The sequence below is a fragment of the Cololabis saira genome, chromosome 15 (genome assembly GCF_033807715.1).
Source record: "Cololabis saira isolate AMF1-May2022 chromosome 15, fColSai1.1, whole genome shotgun sequence".
Lineage (NCBI taxonomy): Eukaryota > Metazoa > Chordata > Actinopteri > Beloniformes > Belonidae > Cololabis > Cololabis saira.
Genome location: NC_084601.1, coordinates 36,888,140 through 36,907,837, shown reverse-complemented (window position 1 = coordinate 36,907,837; position 19,698 = coordinate 36,888,140). Strand labels below are relative to the sequence as shown.

Genomic DNA, 19,698 nt, shown 5'->3' with positions numbered 1-19,698 from the left:
GGAGGCCGAGGAAGAGGACGTGGAGGTGAAGAAGCAAGAGGTTTAGAGGAAGTTAGAGGAAGAGGACAAGGAGCAGCAAGAGGAGGACGAGGAGGGGGAAGAGGAAGGGCCAGAGCAGACCCGATATGTCATCATATGGGACAATGTTAGTTTCCATAGGGCTGCTTTGGTCCGCAACTGGTTTACTGATCACCCACTCTTCATGGCACTCAACCTCCCCCCATACTCTCCATTCTTACTGTAAATCCGATTGAAGAGTTCTTTTCTGCCTGGCGCTGGAAAGTCCACGACCGCCTTCCCCATCAACACGCAGCCCTTTTACAAGCAATGGAGGAGGCATGTGGAGATATTGAGCAGGCATCATGTCAGGCCTGGATACGGCATGCAAGGAGGTATTTTCCCCGGTGCCTTGGACTGGAGGACATCGCATGCCATGTGGATGAGATTTTGTAGCCGGACCCAGAGAGACGACATGATGTAGGCTGATTGTCTTTTTTTTGTGAATTTATTATTTTGTGTTCTGTGCTGTGTCTTTGTTTTGACGAGTGTGAATAAACACCAATACTTGAAGTTTGGATCCCTGTGTGTTTACAGAACTATGACAAAAGTATGACCTCAAACTGACCTAGCCTACCTTGTGCACAGAAAAAGAAAAAAGCCAGATGTGTTTTGTATTCATACCATCAGTGTGTAGTTGGCACATTATGTGCTTAGTAAATGATGGCATGTGTTTACTGTCTGATATGAAAACACCATTTTTACTAAGGTGTGTAGAGTTAATCAAACTGTGTTTGATTTTGCAAGAGAACTATAAAGTTTTGATAATTTGGTGAAAGGTTTTCTCATTTGTGTGTAGAGTTTAGCAAAAATAGCCAATGTTGCAAAAAATGTACTTAAGGATTCAGAAAAAACTGTAAAGAGATGGGTCTTGAGCCTCTTTTTAAAAACATCAACAGTCTCTGCGGCCCTGAGGTTCTCCTGAGGTTCCCCTGAAGTTCTCCGGGAGGTTGTTCCACAATCGGGGACCATAAAAACTGAATGCCGCCTCCCCGTGTGTCCTAGTTCTAACTTTTGGTATGGTTAAAAGGCCAGCACCGGAGGACCTCAGGGTCCGTGAGGGTCGATAGGGTAAAAGTAGTGCAGACAAATAAGAAGGCCCAAGACCATTAAGACACTTAAAAACTAGTAAAAGAACCTTAAAATCGATCCTGAAGCACACGGGGAGCCAATGCAGCGATTTTAAAACAGGTGTAATGTGCTCCCGCCCTCTGGTCCTCGTCAGCACGCGTGAGGCTGAATTCTGTGATAGTTGTAGGTTATACATGTTCTTTTTGGGAAGAACAGAGAGCAGGGTGTTATTTGTGAATTTGTGTTCAATTTAAATACTAAAAAAAGGTTTTAGGCATATTCTATACACAGGAAAATCCCCAAAATTTAATTATTGACTAAAGACATATTTTAATTCAAAGAATTGATAGATGATCCAGTCTCAAAATCAGAAATAATTCACAAAAAGAGAGATAACAAGTCTCTGTTGGAGTCAGTGGGAACATTTCCATAGAAGCACTTTGCATCAGCAGCACCACGCTCCAGTGATCTGGGAGAGTTTATAGTCCTGACACTTGAACTCTGGATGACTGACAGCTGTCCTTCATGACAACAGAAGACACAGAAATCCTCCTCATCAAAAACATGACTCTGATCTGCGTCCTCATCTGGACTCTCCTCTGCTGCTGCTTCACAGGTAAAGTCCAGAGAATCCAACTCCTCTCCTCTATGAACATCTGTCCCTCTGAAATGAAGCTGACAAAACCATGAAGCTGTTTTCTGTTTGTGTCTCTGTTTCCTCAGAGTCCAGAGGTCAGTACACAGTGACTCAGCCTGGATCAGTGACTTCTGCTCTGGGAGGCTCCGTCACCATCAGCTGTAAAACCAGTCAGAATATTTACTCCAACCTTTTAGCCTGGTACCAACAGAGAGATGGAGGAACTCCTAAACTGCTCATTTATTATACTAGCACCAGACAATCAGGAACACCAAGTCGTTTTACAGGCAGTGGATCATATTCTGACTTCAGTCTGACCATCAGTGGAGTTCAGGCTGAAGATGCAGCAGTTTATTACTGTCAGAGTTATCACAGTGGTAATGTGTTCACACAGTGAAAAACAGTCGTACAAAAACCTCCCTCAGTCAGACTGAACTGAAACTGAACTGACTGATACACTTCACTGAACACACACACACACACACACACACACACACACACACACACACACACACACACACACACACACACACACACACACACACACACACACACACACACACACACACACACACACACACACACACACACACACACACAAATAATACATTTTCATCAATATATTAATGATTACAGCTTCTTACAATCTTTATTTTACTTTACTTTACTATTTTATGATTCCAACGTTTCTTTCTTCTTTTTTTTACCTGAATGGTGAAAGAGTGTGAGATACCAAGCTGCCCCGCCCACTAGCTGGAACGTGGCCTTTGAGTTCCAGGTTGAAAAATAAATGACAGAAAGATGGTTTTCAGTTCAGAAAAAAGCTTTTCTCATTTATATTCTACAAACAAACAGATGTAACTAAATATAGCGCTTCTGCAAAATAAGACAACCCTAACCCTAACCCAACCTAAGACAATTCCCTATGATTACTCCAAACCTAAATACAGTTTTTTCTGAATCCTTAAGTACATTTTTTGCAACATTGGCTATTTTTGCTAAACTCTACTCACAAATGAGAAAACCTTTCACCAAATTATCAAAACTTTATAGTTCTCTTGCAAAAGCAAACACAGTTTGATTAACTCTACACACCTTAGTAAAAATGGTGTTTTCATATCAGACAGTAAACACATGGCATCATTTACTAAGCACATAATGTGCCAACTACACACTGATGGTATGAATACAAAACACATCTGGCTTTTTTCTTTTTCTGTGCACAAGGTGGCTAGGTCAGTTTGAGGTCATACTTTTGTCATAGTTCTGTAAACACACAGGGATCCAAACTTCAAGTATTGGTGTTTATTCACACTCGTCAAACAAAGACACAGCACAGAACACAAAATAATACATTCACAAAAAAAAGACAATCAGCCTACATCATGCCGTCTCTCTGGGTCCGGCTACAAAATCTCATCCACATGGCATGCGATGTCCTCCAGTCCAAGGCACCGGGGAAAATACCTCCTTGCATGCCGTATCCAGGCCTGACATGATGCCTGCTCAATATCTCCACATGCCTCCTCCATTGCTTGTAAAAGGACTGCATGTTGATGGGGAAGGTGGTCGTGGGCTTTCCAGCGCCGGGCAGAAAAGAACTCTTCAATCGGATTTACAGTAAGAATGGAGAGTATGGGGGGAGGTTGAGTGCCATGAAGAGTGGGTGATCAGTAAACCAGTTGCGGACCAAAGCAGCCCTATGGAAACTAACATTGTCCCATATGATGACATATCAGGTCTGCTCTGGCCCTTCCTCTTCCCCCTCCTCGTCCTCCTCTTGCTGCTCCTTGTCCTCTTCCTCTAGCTTCCTCTAAACCTCTCGCTTCTTCACCTCCACGTCCTCTTCCTCCAACTCCTTCACCTCCACGTCCTCTTCCTCCAACTCCTCTGATTCTTACTCTTCTTGCTCCTTCCATTGTACTCCACACAGACCGCTTACCTGTGGCTTATTCATAGTGCTTACGCTGATTGCAAAGTGAACTAATTCTCTAAAATTGTTTTCACATATGAAAGTGTGCCAGACAGTTGGCAAAATAGTGTAAATAATAGCCATACATGTGTATAATTTTGCTAGGAGTGTTTTGGAAATTTGGCAATTGAGTGTAAGCAGTGAATTGTGCCTACAGTTTTGTAAAGTGTGTGTTACAAAATTACAAACTGAGTGCAAAGCAGTATTTGTGCTTTTAGTTTGGCTAACTCAGTGAGTGGTTTTGCTATGTGTGTTAATTGTTTTAGAAATTGTGCTACAAGAACATAATTAGCGCCTAAGCTTTCAGAAAAAACTGTAATACAAACCAGGAGAATCCCCAACGTGAAAAATAACAATAAATTAGTCTGAATTAGCTCCACAACGTCCCCTGTTCCACCTCGTGTCTTGGCCCCTCCACTAGTGGGAATAATATAAAAACCCTGTCCCACTGTGGAGACACATCCGTAATGGGACGTGGACAAGAGACAAACACAGAGAAGGTATCAAGATAACTAACTGTACAAACCGGTTTATGGACACATGACACATGAAAGATGGAGGATGAAAAGTCTTTAATACAACACCATGTTGACAAAACTGAAAACAGAATCCCAACCATGACAGTGACAAGCACACATTGATGAAATAGAAGTCCAGGAGTTCATGAAGGGGAGAAGTGGACATGTTCACCTTCTCACAGAGTCATAAAAGTCTTTTTTGGAGAAGAATTAGGAAACTTATGATTCCCATGAAAACATTTAATCATAATTTGTCTTTATTTATGAAAAAGACACAACTGATTCAGACTATTGTCTCCAATTTTGGGGTTCATGCTCAAGAAAATCAACTTTCAAGGACAACAGATTTTATTTGAAATATGTCAAGACATCAGAGAGGTGTATGGATATAAAAACTATTCATCTGATCTGAAATGAACGTTGGATTAATTTACCTCCATCATGGCTGAATGTAAATTATAATCTTGTTTTTCCCAATAATTGGATTTAATTTAATAAACTGCAGTATATGAGCTAAGTATTACTTTCTTTAGCAGTTTTTCAGGTATGATACAATGTAAATGTTATTACTTTATGGGTATTTTTATAATTATTGTACCAACACATAAGTAAAAACTATGGATTACATGTAAAGTACTGGACTGAAATCATCACAATGACCATAAATAACCTTGTTAATGAGTTTATTGTTTAAAACCATCACCAATGCAACAAGAAGGAAAACTTAACTGTTGAAACATTTCAGGAGAAAAAGAAACAGAGAGAGAGAGAAGTAGAAGAGTAAAAGCAGGTTGAGAGTCCCAGGGAGTCAGGTCAGGACTGGGAGCACTGGTCTCTCCTCAGGGTCTCTGAGACTGGAGTCTGGGAGCCCTGGGTGGCCTCACAGGTCACAGAGAGCACCTTGGTCCACTGGTCTGCAGGGAGTCTCAGGGTGCTGCTCCAGCTGTAGTGGCCGTCCTCCTGCAGCACCCCGGGGCTCCTGCTCTCCTCCCAGCTGCTGCTGCTGCTGCTGCCGTCCACCTTCCAGGACAGACTCCAGTCTGAGGGGAAGCCCTTGTTGGCCAGACACATGAGTGTGGCCGTCCCCTGCTGCAGCTCCCCACTGGACAGGACTGTCAGGGAGGGACGGACATCACCTAGGAGACACCACTCAGGTTAGAGGACAGGAACCACCAACAACACACACTGGGACACCGTAACTGAGAGGTGAGTTTTGAACTGGAACAAGTTTCTGTCAGATGTTTTCTGCTCCATCAGTCACTCAGAAACACATCGTTTCACTTCCTTTCAGAAATCTCTCATGCAGATCAGCACAGAGAATCATGATCATGTTTCAGCTGAAATGTGACAAATTAACCAAAACCAAAACCTCAGCCTACAACCTCCAAACTTATCAGAAAAGTTTTAATCAGAAAACTAAGAAACAATTAAATGAAGTGAAACAAAACTGAAAGAAAAAGAGATCACAGGTTTTAAACATTTTGATCTGTCAATTTTATCCTGAATCTGTGCATGAATTCTGAATATCAAGTTATCACTGAACAACTCTTATGTTTGACATCTGATAACTTTTAGAGAAACAATTAAATATTTTTTGAACACTAAATATTTGAAAAATGTAATTCCAAAAGAATATTTTACTGAATATCTTAACTCGACTTCTAACTTAGACTACATGATATCAAATAAACAATAGATACCTTATACTAAAACTACTTTTAAAATAGATAAACATAAGGTTTCAACAGTCTACAGAAGAAATGTTGAAGGTAAGTAACAATATTTCTTTATATTTAAACACAGTTTGAACTTACTTCCAACATCCAGTCTGGTTCCTCCACCAAACGTGTACCACAGTGATACAAACTGATGAGACCGTCGTACAAAAACCTCTGACTGCAGAGAGACACGCTCTCTGACTCTGCTACACTCAACTAAAGCTACAAACTCTGATATTGAATAAATTACAACAAATGAAACAAACACTTTAGTCCCTTTAGACCATCATGATATGTGAGATTTCTTTCTAAAGTCCTATATAGAATAAAATCTGTATATCTTAATAAAGTAAAAAAGTCTCCAAAAACAAAACCTAGCAGAAGGACACATAACAGCTCCTTGAAAGAAGAGACAAAAGGAGAATAAAACTATGTCCTGAAATAAAGCATTATTTTAATATTGTGACGGCCTTACTAATTTGTGTATCTTCACAGCAGTTCCTGTCCTTGTGGCTGAAGAGGGCGGCCGTCCAACCTTATTGGCCACACCTGAGGGTGTGGTCTCACTATTATAAAAGGCTCAGTTGTCAGCCTGCTCACTCTCTCCTTGATTGAGCAGCTGACAGCCACATGGCCAACATGGTGTAATTTGGGTTTGCTTTGGTTGTTTATTCTGTTTTACACACATGTACACCTACACACACTCACTGCATACACTCACAACATGACAACATACTTTACTTTCATTTGGGAGTATATTTAGTTAAATAAATCATCTTTTTTGTACCTTGAATTGTGTGTGGAGACTCTTTTGTTGCAAACTGTGAGCCAGGTTTGTAACAAATGGGGGCTCGTCCACTTTGGTGAGTAAGAGACAGTGATTGCTGATTGAATTTTGTAGCAGTTGCTTAAATTGAAGCATTGGTTTTGGAGGAGTCTCACATATTTAAAGGGTACATATGTGGTGATTTAGTGTGAATTGGATTTCAGGCTCAGTTGGTTACACCTGTAGATAATAGTTAACCTGCCTCATTTTTGTTGTTTGCTTCTGATCCGGTGTGAATAAAACAGCCTTGTCAGTGGAACTACTTCCCCGATAGGTATCAGAACGATATCCATTCGTGGATTCGTTGTTTTTTTGTTTTAGTTTGTTATTTTAGTTTGTTGTTTTTGTGCATTAGTATGGCCACAGCCTTGTGCTTCGGGTACACATCCATGACTGACTAGGTAGGTCGCCATTTTAATGGTTACCTGGCCGGGTCATTGGGCTAAGTGTTTAAATCTCCCACCAGCGCTATTTGCATGAAGACTAGGGTTGAGACAGATAGTTAGTTTTCGGGTTAGGTAGGTAGCCAGGGGGAAGGTTGTTCCACATTTTGACTGTCATATCGGGTTGGTAGTAAACATTTGTAGTCAGTTTGTCAGGTTAGCCTAGAGTGTCAGGTGTAAGTACTTGGTTTTTGTGGGTCAGCTGTTGTTCCAATTATGTCTGCGATCGAGGATTTTTTGCAGAATCCTAGTGAAAGTCTGCTGGAGACTTACACCAAGGATCGTTTGTTAAAGGTGGCAGAGCATTTTGGTGTTGAAATCCCCAGTCAGGGGCGTAAAGCTAACATTTTGTGTGCACTAAAGGATGGTTTGGTTCAGTTTGGGGTTTTGTCTTCTGAAATTGAAGGTAGTGACACCCAGTTGGCCGGGGACATTTCTCCTGAGGTTGAGCCAGAGCTGTCGCAAAAGTTTGTGAGGCCTATAGCTGGGATTGGGGTGCCTTTAACTTTTGAACAGAAAAAAGAACTGTTGACTTTGCAGCATAAATTAGAGAAGGATACTCAGGCTGTAGAGATGGAGAAGTTCAAATATACTATGAGGTTACGTGAAGCTGAGCTGCAGCAGGCGAGAGAGCGTCAGGAGTTTGAGCGTTACAAGCTGGACTTAATCAAGGAGGGGAAGATTCTTGATCCCATAGCAGTTGGGAAGGGAGAACCTGTGGCAGGTACCTCTCTGACCTTTGATGTCTCTGGTTCTTTGCGGTTGGTGCCCAAATTTTCAGAGAAGGATCCAGATACATTCTTCTTGCTCTTTGAGAGGTTGGCCAAGAACAGGAAGTGGAGTGATTCTGAGCAGACCCTCCTGTTACAGTGTGTATTGACTGGTAAAGCCCAGGAGGCTTATTCTGCTTTACCTTTATCAGACAGTGTTAACTATCTCAAGGTTAAAATGGCAGTCTTAAAAGCATATGAATTGGTGCCTGAGGCTTATCGACAGAAATTTAGGAGTGCAAGAAAGCATGAGAGAGAGACTTATGTAGAGTTTGCACGTGAATTGTCTACCCTTTTTGGTCGTTGGAGACTGGCCTCTGATGCTCAGAATTTTGAACAGTTGAGTGAACTACTGTTGCTAGAACAGTTTAAAGAAACGCTTCCTGAGCGCCTGGCTATTTATTTGAGTGAGAAGAAGGCTAAGACTTTGGCTAAAGCTGCTGTCATAGCTGATGAATATGCCCTGATTCATAAAGTACGTTGGGACTATGGACGGAGGGATAATGTTGTTGGTCATCAAAAAGGTACCGGGAGTGATTCTCTTCCTTTCAAGACGGGAAATGCTGGTAGCAAGTTGGATTCAGGTCAAACTTGTAACTACTGTTTAGGAAAAGGTCATTGGAAAGCTGACTGTCCTGTCCTGAAGGCTAAGAAAAAGTCCCAGCCAGGAAATCGCCAGGTTAAACCTGCAGCCTTAGCCGTTCCGGTACGGTTGACAGAAAACATATTGAGGGAGAGGGCTGCGGCTATCGCTGCTGTTCAGCAGTTTACCAAGCCGTCAACATTAGCTGCTCATTCTTTGTCCGAGACTCTGTTTCCTCTTGAGGAATCTGTTGCTTCTTCTACAGAAGACTCTGGTCAGGCTAACAGTGATGAAATTGATCCTGGTTATCACAAGCACGTCAGTGATGGGTTTGTCTCTTTGGTAGGGAGTGATAAAAAAGTTCCTGTCAAAATTTTGCGAGACTCTGGTGCTTTAGACTCCTTCATAGTGGCATCTGTGTTGTCTTTTACATCAGCCACTGACACTGGTGATTCGATTTTGGTCAGGGATATGGGGTTGTCTGTGTTCCCTGCACCATTGCATAAGGTAGTGCTCTTTTCAGATCAGGTTAAGGGGGAAGTAGCTTTGGCAGTGCGTCCTGCCCTGCCAGTTCAGGGTGTGCAGGTGATTCTGGGTAACGATCTGGTTGACGGTCCATTCCCAGGGGCCTCTCCCTCACCAGTGGTAACTTGCTCTCCTTTGGTGGACCAGGTTGAGTGCAGAGACCTGCAGCATGTTTTCTCAGCATGTGCTGTCACTAGGGCTCAAGCACAGAAGGAAGTCGGAGTGCATAAAATTGCTAAAAATGTTCAGTTTCCTTTACCTGCCTTCCCTTTTTCTGTGTCCCGTGCTAATTTAATACAGGAGCAGCAGGGGGATCCTGTTTTATCAGAGCTGTTTCAGCAGGTGCGTCCAGCGGAAGAGATGGGGAGTGTGGCTCATGGATACTTCCTTGATGAGGGCATGTTGGTGAGAAAATGGTTGCCCCAGGGTGAGAAGTTTGTTGGTGATGCTATTTTTCAGATTGTGGTTCCCACTAAGCTGAGGGATGGTATTTTGAGAACTGCTCATGACATGTTAGCTGGGCATGTTGGGGTTAAAAAGACTTATGACAAAGTTTTCAGGTACTTTTATTGGCCTAGGTTGAAGAAAGATATTTCGACCTACATTAAAACTTGTCATACATGTCAGCTCACAGGAAAACCAAATCAGTCCATAAAACCCGCTCCTTTGAAACCTATAACAGTAGCTAGTCAGCCTTTTGAGCATTTGTTGATCGACTGTGTGGGCCCACTGCCTAAGTCTAAATCTGGTAGCTTATATCTGTTCACGGTAATGTGTCAGACAACCAGATATCCAGCTGCTTTTCCATTGCGCAACATAACGGCGAGGTCCATAATAAAGGCTCTGACTCAGTTCATTTCTGTGTTTGGCATTCCCAAAGTGGTTCAAAGTGATCAGGGGACAAATTTTACATCAGGACTGTTTGCAGACATGTTAAGCAAGCTTGGTGTTAAACATGCCCAGTCCACTGCCTATCACCCAGAAAGCCAGGGAGCTATTGAGCGCTTTCACCAAACACTCAAATCACTTTTGCGCTCTTATTGCACTGAGCTTGGTCGGGACTGGGAGGAAGGGCTACCATGGTTAATGCTAGCTGCTCGTGATGTTACTCAGGAGAGTACGGGTTTTAGCCCAAATGATCTTGTGTTCGGTCATTCTGTTCGTGGCCCTTTAGCGGTCTTGCAGGATGATTGGAGAACGCCTCCCCCTCCTCCAACTATGGTGGAGTATGTGGATGGGTTTAAAAGACGTTTGTATGAAGCTGGAAAAATGGCAAAAACGAATCTGGAAAAGGCTCAAGGAAAAATGAAGAGTTTGTATGATCGCCGGGCCGAGGTGCATGTGTTTTGTCCAGGAGATCAGGTTCTGGCAAATCTCCCAGTAGTGGGTTCTCCTTTCCAGGCAAGGTTTTCAGGTCCTTATTCTGTGGTGAGGCAGGTTTCAGACTTGAATTACTTGATATCTACTCCTGACAGGCGAAAGACTACACAGTTGTGCCATGTTAACATGCTTAAACCCTATTTTCCTCGTTCCAGTGGGGGGGAAATGAGGCCAGTGGCATGGGCGGCCTCAGTAGGTTCTGTGAACTCTTCTTTCTTGGGAGAGGAAGAAGCAATCAATGATCCAGATGACTGTGTGATGCAAGGCAGGCTCAAGAATTCAGAGTCCTTGAGTAACTTGAATAAGTTGATGGGACATTTGCCTGACTTTCAAGTGAAAGAGTTGTCTAACCTCATTTTGTCATTTCCATCTTTATTCTCAGACAATCCTTCCCGAACTAACCTCATAGAGCATGATATTGACTTGGGGGATGCTGAGCCGATTCGCCAGAGGTTTTACCGGGTTTCTCAAGAAAAACGTGCTCAGCTGGAGGTGGAGGTGAAGTATATGATGGAGAATAACATTGCAGAGCCATCTTCTTCTAGTTGGGCTTCCCCATGTGTGCTGGTTAGTAAGCCAGATCAAACATTTAGACCATGCACAGATTTTCGAAAAGTCAATAAAATTACCAAGCCAGACTCCTACCCACTTCCTCGCATGGAGGATTGTGTCGATCAAGTGGGCACAGCAAAATTTGTCAGTAAGTTTGATCTCTTAAAGGGCTACTGGCAAGTGCCACTGTCAAAGCGTGCTCAAGACATTGCTGCATTTATAACTCCCTCAGGACTTTATTCTTATACCGTCATGCCATTTGGGTTGCGGAACGCCCCAGCAACTTTTCAACGGTTAATGAATAAAGTTGTAGCCGGGTTGGAGGGATGTGCAGTATATTTAGATGATGTAGTGATCTATAGTGACACATGGAGTGAGCATGTAGAACGCATCAGAGCTTTCTTTGACCGCCTGGTATGGGCCAATCTTACAATAAATCTGGCCAAATGTGAGTTTGCTCGAGGTACAATCACCTATTTGGGGAAGGTGGTTGGTCAGGGGCAGGTCCGACCTCTTAGAGCAAAAGTCCTTGCCATCGACCAGTTTCCTACTCCCTCCACCAAGAAGGAGCTGATGCGCTTTCTTGGCATGGTAGGTTACTACAGAGGGTTTTGTAGAAACTTCTCCACAGTGGTTGCACCTTTGACTAATCTTTTGAGTTCAAAGGTCAAGTTTGATTGGACCCATCAATGTCAGTGTGCTTTTGAACATGTCAAAAATCTGATCTCCTCTGCCCCTGTCTTGGCAGCTCCCCGCCTGGATGAACCTTTTACGCTGCAGGTGGATGCTAGCAATGTGGGTGCTGGAGCTGCACTTTTACAGACAGGTTCTGATAGCATTGACCATCCAGTAAGCTTTTTCTCAAGGAAATTCAATTCTCATCAGTTGAACTACTCTATTGTAGAAAAGGAGGCACTGGCTCTCATTTGGGCTCTACAGCACTTTGAGGTTTATGTGGGTGGAGGCAAAACTCTAGTAGTTTATACAGACCACAATCCCTTGACATTCTTGCATTCCCTACAAAACCCAAATCAACGACTGATGCGCTGGTGTTTGTTCTTGCAGCCATTCAACCTTGACATACGCCACATTAAAGGTTCCGAAAATGTTGTGGCTGATGCATTGTCTCGTGCGTTGCCTGCATAATGCATTTTACCAGTTGTCCCTTTTTGCTCTGCACTGTTCTTCTCTCCTTCCTGCTCTTAATTTGCTTCTCCAGGTACCAGAGTTGCTGAGTGGGTGTGGGTTGGGTGAGCAGTTTGGAAGTGGATGAGAGAACTATTGAAATGTTCCTGTGTATTGTTTGTATTATTTTGTTTTGAGACCACCTTGGGGCCTCATTTATATGGGTGGGGGTGTGACGGCCTTACTAATTTGTGTATCTTCACAGCAGTTCCTGTCCTTGTGGCTGAAGAGGGCGGCCGTCCAACCTTATTGGCCACACCTGAGGGTGTGGTCTCACTATTATAAAAGGCTCAGTTGTCAGCCTGCTCACTCTCTCCTTGATTGAGCAGCTGACAGCCACATGGCCAACATGGTGTAATTTGGGTTTGCTTTGGTTGTTTATTCTGTTTTACACACATGTACACCTACACACACTCACTGCATACACTCACAACATGACAACATACTTTACTTTCATTTGGGAGTATATTTAGTTAAATAAATCATCTTTTTTGTACCTTGAATTGTGTGTGGAGACTCTTTTGTTGCAAACTGTGAGCCAGGTTTGTAACAAAATGAACTTACTTCCAACATCCAGTCTGGTTCCTCCACCAAAAGTCCACCACAGTGATACAAACGGATGAAACCGTCGTACAAAAACCTCTGACTGCAGAGAGACACGCTCTCTGACTCTGAAACAAACAAACTCTATGAAACATGTCATTTTTTTCTATTCAACAGCTAATACCACAAATATCTATTTATACATGTAGCACATATCGAAGCTCATTCTTATTTTCTATGTCACATTTTTTTAATTGAAAACTTATTTTTCTTTTGACAGAAACAAACACTTTTCTTGAAAAACGTCCCAAAGTTTGTCACTTGTAGAAACTCCATACTCCTATTTGTGCAACAAACTAAAACTCAAATATCAGTTGGATTTCATTCACGTGATTTTCATGTGAGGGATTTATGCATGAGGAGAAGAAATCTATTTACTGTGACACAGAGGTGGTGAAAAGAATCATAAATATAAAAAATATGACTTCTTTTGAGAACTGGTGACCTATTCAGGGAGTACGACCTTTGACCTGAACAGAACTGGAATACTGTAGACTTTAGCTGATCCCTGAGACCAGGTGGATGGATGGATGGATGGATGGATGGATGGATGGATGGATGGATGGAAACAACAAAAGTATACACTATATTAAAACGTACTACTACTACTACTTTACTTTCTAATACTGTATTTGACCCGGTCTTTGTACGTTTTGACCGTATAGAAACAACTATTATAGGAATAGGGTGGGTGAATGGATGGATGAAAGGGATGCCTGGGTCTGGGGCTCTCCGTTGTCGGGCCCGCGCGGGTCTCGCCCTGTTGGGGGGTTCCCTCTCTCCGGCTCGTCTCCGGTCCCCCCCGCTGCCTCTGCAGCCCCTCTGGTCCTGGAGGGCCACTTTCGTGGGGGCGGGTGCACCTGCCTGCGTCGGCGGCCGGGGTGGCTCTGTCTCTCCGGGCAAGCTGGCCCCTCGCCCGGTGGGGGTCGTTGGCCTGGGGGGTGAGGGCCTCCTGGCCTCATGTCCGGCCCGGACCGGGTGGCCGGGGTTTGCCTGGGTAGCGGTCCGCCACCGTGGGATCCCTGGCTGTCTCTTCCCGGAGTCATGGGAGCCCCGCCCGCGGGTCCCCTCGGCCACCGCCAGAGGCGGGGGGGTGCTCACTGGGGGTGGGTTTCATCCCGCCCTCTTCTCGCCCTCTGTGGGGTTTCTGGTGGCCTGGGTTCCGGGTTCAGAATGTGATTGGATCTCGAGACTCGAGACTTGGGATGGTTGCTGTTCGTGTTTCTGCCGGTTCCGTGCCGGTTTTGTGTCTGTTCTGTTTTTTTTTTTTGTTTTGTTGCAGATTTCCAGTGCTCGACGTGCGCCTCCATGTGTGTTCTCGCATCCTGGATTAGCAGCGGTTGTCACCCCCCCCCCCACCCAAAAAGAAATAAAAAAATTGGGGTTTGTATGTGTATATATATGTATGTGTGTGTATGTATGCGTATATATATATGTACATATATTAAATATAGTAACAATGCACATATATATGCCTTAGGTTCTTACCAGCATGGTATTAACCATTAATATGTGTGCAGACAAGGTAAGGAAAAAAAAAAAAAAAGAAACAGAAAAGTCTGAGTGTGGCGACTCCACCGTCGCATCGACAGGTGTACGGATAAAGCTGGGTTAGAGGCCTGGGAATTGAGGCATCCAAAATCACTGACACATGGGGAATGAATGCACGGAGCGCAGGTGGAAGAAAAGTTTTCCGGCACTAGCTAGGTGAGAAAGTGAAGTAATCAATCTGCACCCTGATCACAGATCTATAACTTGAGTGTCTCCAGCCAAAGGATTATGCCCTAGGTTGGCAGGGTCTGGTACTCGGGACATAGCGTGCCATATCTCCAGACCGGCTCAAGTAGCATAAGAAAATAAGAAATTAACAAAGGGAAAAAACAGAAAAGTCTGAGTGTGGCAACTCCACCGTAGCATCCACGGGTGTACGGATAAAGCTGGGTTAGAGGCCCGGGAATTGAGGCATCCCAAATCACTGTTTACCTGCTGTACTCTACTGCCCTTACATTTTAACAATTTGTGCTTTCTATTATTTTACCTCTTTTCTTATCATTTTATTTCATGACTTTTAGAGGTCAACAAAATTTAGAGCAAATTACTCCTGTTTGTCCAGGAGGGAAATAAGATAATGACTATTGTGGATTTAAAAATGTCAGATAATTGAAATCTGACCATTTCAGCACAGAAGGTTACAAATTCATTCAGAACCGTTTCCTTAATAATCTTAGAACTATGCATCAAATATTATAACCTCCTGCAGCAGAGAAAAGTTTAATCATCTTTTTCAAAAATGGCTTCATTGTATAAATGCTGAGTCAGCAATCTTTCCTACTCCAAAGAAATTAACAGATAATAAAAGAAAACATTCTGAAGAGTTAATCTGTATCAAATTTATTTAAACATATGTTGTAAAACTTTATACCTTCTTGATAGTGTGAACCTATTGATCTATTGATGAACATCATCATCACCAGAGTTATGAAGTCTCTGCTGGAGTCAGTGGGAACATTTCCATAGAAGCACTTTGCATCAGCAGCACCACGCTCCAGTGATCTGGGAGAGTTTATAGTCCTGACACTTGAACTCTGGATGACTGACAGCTGTCCTTCATGACAACAGAAGACACAGAAATCCTCCTCATCAAAAACATGACTCTGATCTGCGTCCTCATCTGGACTCTCCTCTGCTGCTGCTTCACAGGTAAAGTCCAGAGAATCCAACTCCTCTCCTCAATGAACATCTGTCCCTCTGAAATGAAGCTGACAAAACCATGAAGCTGTTTTCTGTTTGTGTCTCTGTTTCCTCAGAGTCCAGAGGTCAGGTCACAGTGACTCAGCCTGGATCAGTGACTTCTGCTCTGGGAGGCTCCGTCACCATCACCTGTAAAACCAGTCAGGATGTTTATGGGTCCAAATATTTATCCTGGTACCAACAGAGAGATGGAGGAACTCCTAAACTGCTCTTTTATTATGTTGGTAGTCGAGCATCAGGAACACCAAGTCGTTTTACAGATGGTGGATCAAACTCTGACTTCACTCTGACCATCAGTGGAGTTCAGGCTGAAGATGCAGCAGTTTATCACTGTCAGAGTTATCACCACATCAACAGCAAAGACGTGTTCACACAGTGAAAAACAGTCGTACAAAAACCTCCCTCAGTCAGACTGAACAGAAACTGAACTGATACACTTCACTGAACACACACACACACACACACACACACACACACACACACACACACACACACACACACACACACACACACACATAAATAATAAATTTCCATCAATATATTAACTGATTACGGCTTCTTACTTTACCTATACTTTATTTTATGATTCCAACATTTCTTTTTTCTTATTTTTTTACCTGATGGTGAAAGAGTGTGTGAGATACCAAGCTGCCCCGCCCACTAGCTGGAACGTGGACTTTGAGTTCCAGGTGGAAAAATAAATGACAGAAAGATGGTTTTGCAGTTCAGAAAATAACTTTTCTCCTTTATATTCTACCAACAAACAGACATAACCAAATAAAGCGCTTCATCAAAATAAGACAACCTAATACAATTCCCTATGATTACTCCAAACCTAAATAATACAAACCAGGAGAATCCCCAACATGAAAAATGACAATAAATTAGTACGAATTAGCTCCACAACTTCCCCTGTTCCACCTCGTGTCTTGGCCCCTCCACTAGTGGGAATAATATAAAAACCCTGTCCCACTGTGGAGACACATCCGTAATGGGACGTGGACAAGAGACAAACACAGAGAAGGTATCAAGGTAACTAACTGTACAAACCGGTTTATGGACACATGACACATGAAAGATGGAGGATGAAAAGTCTTTAATACAACACCATGTTGACAAAACTGAAAACAGAATCCCAACCATGACAGTGACCAGCACACATTGATGAAATAGAAGTCCAGGAGTTCATGAAGGGGAGAAGTGGACATGTTCACCTTCTCACAGAGTCATGAAAGTCTTTTTTGGAGAAGAATTAGGAAACTTATGATTCCCATGAAAACATTTCATCAAAATGTGACATCATTTATGACAAAGACACAACTGATTCAGACTATTGTCTCCAATTTTGGGGTTTATGCTCAAGAAGATCAACTTTCAAGGACAAATGATTTTACTTGAAATATGTCAAGACATCAAAGAGGTGTATGGATATAAAAACTATTAATCTGATCTATAATGAACGTTGGCTGAACTTACCTCTGTCATGGCTGAATGTAAATTTTGATTTTGCTTTTCCAATTAATTGTATTAGATATAATAAACTGCAGTCTATGAACTCAGGATTTCTTTATTTAGCAGTTTTTCAGGTATGATTCAATCTAAATGTTATTACTTTATGGGTATTTTTGTATTTATTGTACCAATACATAAGTGATAACTATGGATCTAATGTAAAGTTCTGGACTGAAATCACCACAATGACCATAAATAACCTTGTTAATGAATTTATTGTTTAAGCCATCATCAACGCAACAAGAAGGAACACATAACTGTTGAAACATTTCAGGAGAAAAAGAAACAGAGAAAGAGAGAAGTGTTAGACTAAAAGCAGGTTGAGAGTCCCAGGGAGTCAGGTCAGGACTGGGAGAACTGGTCTCTCCTCAGGGTCTCTGAGACTGGAGTCTGGGAGCCCTGGGTGGCCTCACAGGTCACAGAGAGCACCTTGGTCCACTGGTCTGCAGGGAGTCTCAGGGTGCTGCTCCAGCTGTAGTGGCCGTCCTCCTGCAGCACCCCGGGGCTCCTGCTCTCCTCCCAGCTGCTGCTGCTGCTGCTGCCGTCCACCTTCCAGGACAGACTCCAGTCTGAGGGGAAGCCCTTGTTGGCCAGACACATGAGTGTGGCCGTCCCCTGCTGCAGCTCCCCACTGGACAGGACTGTCAGGGAGGGACGGACATCACCTAGGAGACACCACTCAGGTTAGAGGACAGGAACCACCAACAACACACACTGGGACACCGTAACTGAGAGCTGAGTTTTGAACTGGAAGAAGTTTCTGTCAGATGTTTTCTGCTCCATCAGTCACTCAGAAACACATTGTTTCACTTCCTTTCAGAAACCTCTCATGCAGATCAGCACAGAGAATCATGATCATGTTTCAACTGAAATATGACAAATTAAAGTAGTACCAAAACCTCAGTCTACAACCTCCAACTTACCATAAAAGTTTTTATCAGAAAACTAAGCAACAATAAAATGAAGTGAAACAAAACTGACAGAAAAAGAGATCACAGTTTTTAAACATTTTGATCTGTCAATTTTACCCTGTATTTGTGCATGAAATCTGAAATTCAAGTTATCACTGAACAACTCTTATGTTTGACATCTGATAACTTTTAGAGAAACAATTACATTTCATCTTTTCTCGACATTAAATAGTTTAAAAATGTAATTCCACAGGAAGATTTTACTGAATATCTTAAGTCGACTTCTGACTTAGACTACATGATATCAAATAAACAATAGATACCTTATACTAAAACTACTGTTAAAATAGATGAACATAAGGTTTCAACAGTTTAAAGAAGAAATGTTGAAGATAAGTAACAATATTCCTTTATATTTAAACACAGTTTGAACTTACTTCCAACATCCAGTCTGGTTCCTCCACCAAACGTGTACCACAGTGATACAAACTGATGAAACCGTCGTACAAAAACCTCTGACTGCAGAGAGACACGCTCTCTGACTCTGCTACACTCAACTAAAGCTACAAACTCTGATATTGAATAAATTACAACAAATGAAACAAACACTTTAGTCCCTTTAGACCATCATGATATGTGAGATTTCTTTCTAAAGTCCTATATAGAATAAAATCTGTATATCTTAATAAAGTAAAAAAGTCTTCAAAAACAAAACCTAGCAGAAGGACACATAACAGCTCCTTGAAAGAAGAGACAAAAGGAGAATAAAACTATGTCCTGAAATAAAGCATTATTTTAATATGAACTTACTTCCAACATCCAGTCTGGTTCCTCCACCAAAAGTCCACCACAGTGATACAAACTGATGAAACCGTCGTACAAAAACCTCTGACTGCAGAGAGACACGCTCTCTGACTCTGAAACAAACAAACTCTATAAAACATGTCATTTTTTTCTATTCAACAGCTAATACCACAAATATGTATTTATACATGTAGCACATATCGAAGCTCATTCTTATTTTCTATGTCACTTTTTTTTAATTGAAAACTTATTTTTCTTTTGACAGAAACAAACACTTTTCTTGAAAACCGTCCCAAAGTTTGTGACTTGTAGAAACTCCATACTCCTATGTGTGCAACAAACTAAAACTCAAATATCAGTTGGATTTCATTCACGTGATTTTCATGTGAGGGATTTATGCATGAGGAGAAGAAATCTATTTACTGTGACACAGAGGTGGTGAAAAGAATCATAAATATAAAAAATATGACTTCTTTTGAGAACTGGTGACCTATTCAGGGAGTACGACCTTTGACCTGAACAGAACTGGAATACTGTAGACTTTAGCTGATCCCTGAGACCAGATGGATGGATGGATGGATGGATGGATGGATGGATGGATGGATGGATGGATGGATGGATGGATGGATGGATGGATGGATGGATGGAAACAACAAAAGTATATTAAAACGTACTACTACTACTACTTTACTTTCTAATACTGTATTTGACCCGGTCTTTGTACGTTTTGACCGTATAGAAACAACTATTATAGGAATCGGGTGGGTGAATGGATGGATGAAAGGGATGCCTGGGTCTGGGGCTCTCCGTTGTCGGGCCCGCGCAGGTCTCGCCCTGTTGGGGGGTTCCCTCTCTCCGGCCCGTCTCCGGTCCCCCCCGC

General features: G+C 42.5%; 4 gene segments (V, D, J or C); 2 read left to right on the top strand and 2 right to left on the bottom strand.

Moving 5' to 3' along the window:
• Positions 1 to 1,692: 1,692 nt before the first annotated feature.
• On the top strand, positions 1,693 to 2,162 carry LOC133460892 (Ig kappa chain V region K16-167-like). The segment is given in 2 exon segments: positions 1,693 to 1,744; positions 1,852 to 2,162. Coding segments are annotated over 2 exon segments (363 nt in total).
• A 2,906-nt stretch (positions 2,163 to 5,068) lies between these two features.
• LOC133460891 (Ig kappa-b4 chain C region-like) lies at positions 5,069 to 7,237 on the bottom strand. The segment is given in 4 exon segments: positions 5,069 to 5,391; positions 6,070 to 6,121; positions 6,449 to 6,522; positions 7,225 to 7,237. Coding segments are annotated over 4 exon segments (462 nt in total).
• Positions 7,238 to 15,488: 8,251 nt separating this feature from the next.
• LOC133460890 (Ig kappa chain V region 3381-like) lies at positions 15,489 to 15,970 on the top strand. The segment is given in 2 exon segments: positions 15,489 to 15,540; positions 15,648 to 15,970. Coding segments are annotated over 2 exon segments (375 nt in total).
• A 1,475-nt stretch (positions 15,971 to 17,445) lies between these two features.
• LOC133460889 (Ig kappa-b4 chain C region-like) lies at positions 17,446 to 18,833 on the bottom strand. The segment is given in 3 exon segments: positions 17,446 to 17,768; positions 18,452 to 18,533; positions 18,825 to 18,833. Coding segments are annotated over 3 exon segments (414 nt in total).
• Between the last annotated feature and the right edge of the window lie 865 nt (positions 18,834 to 19,698).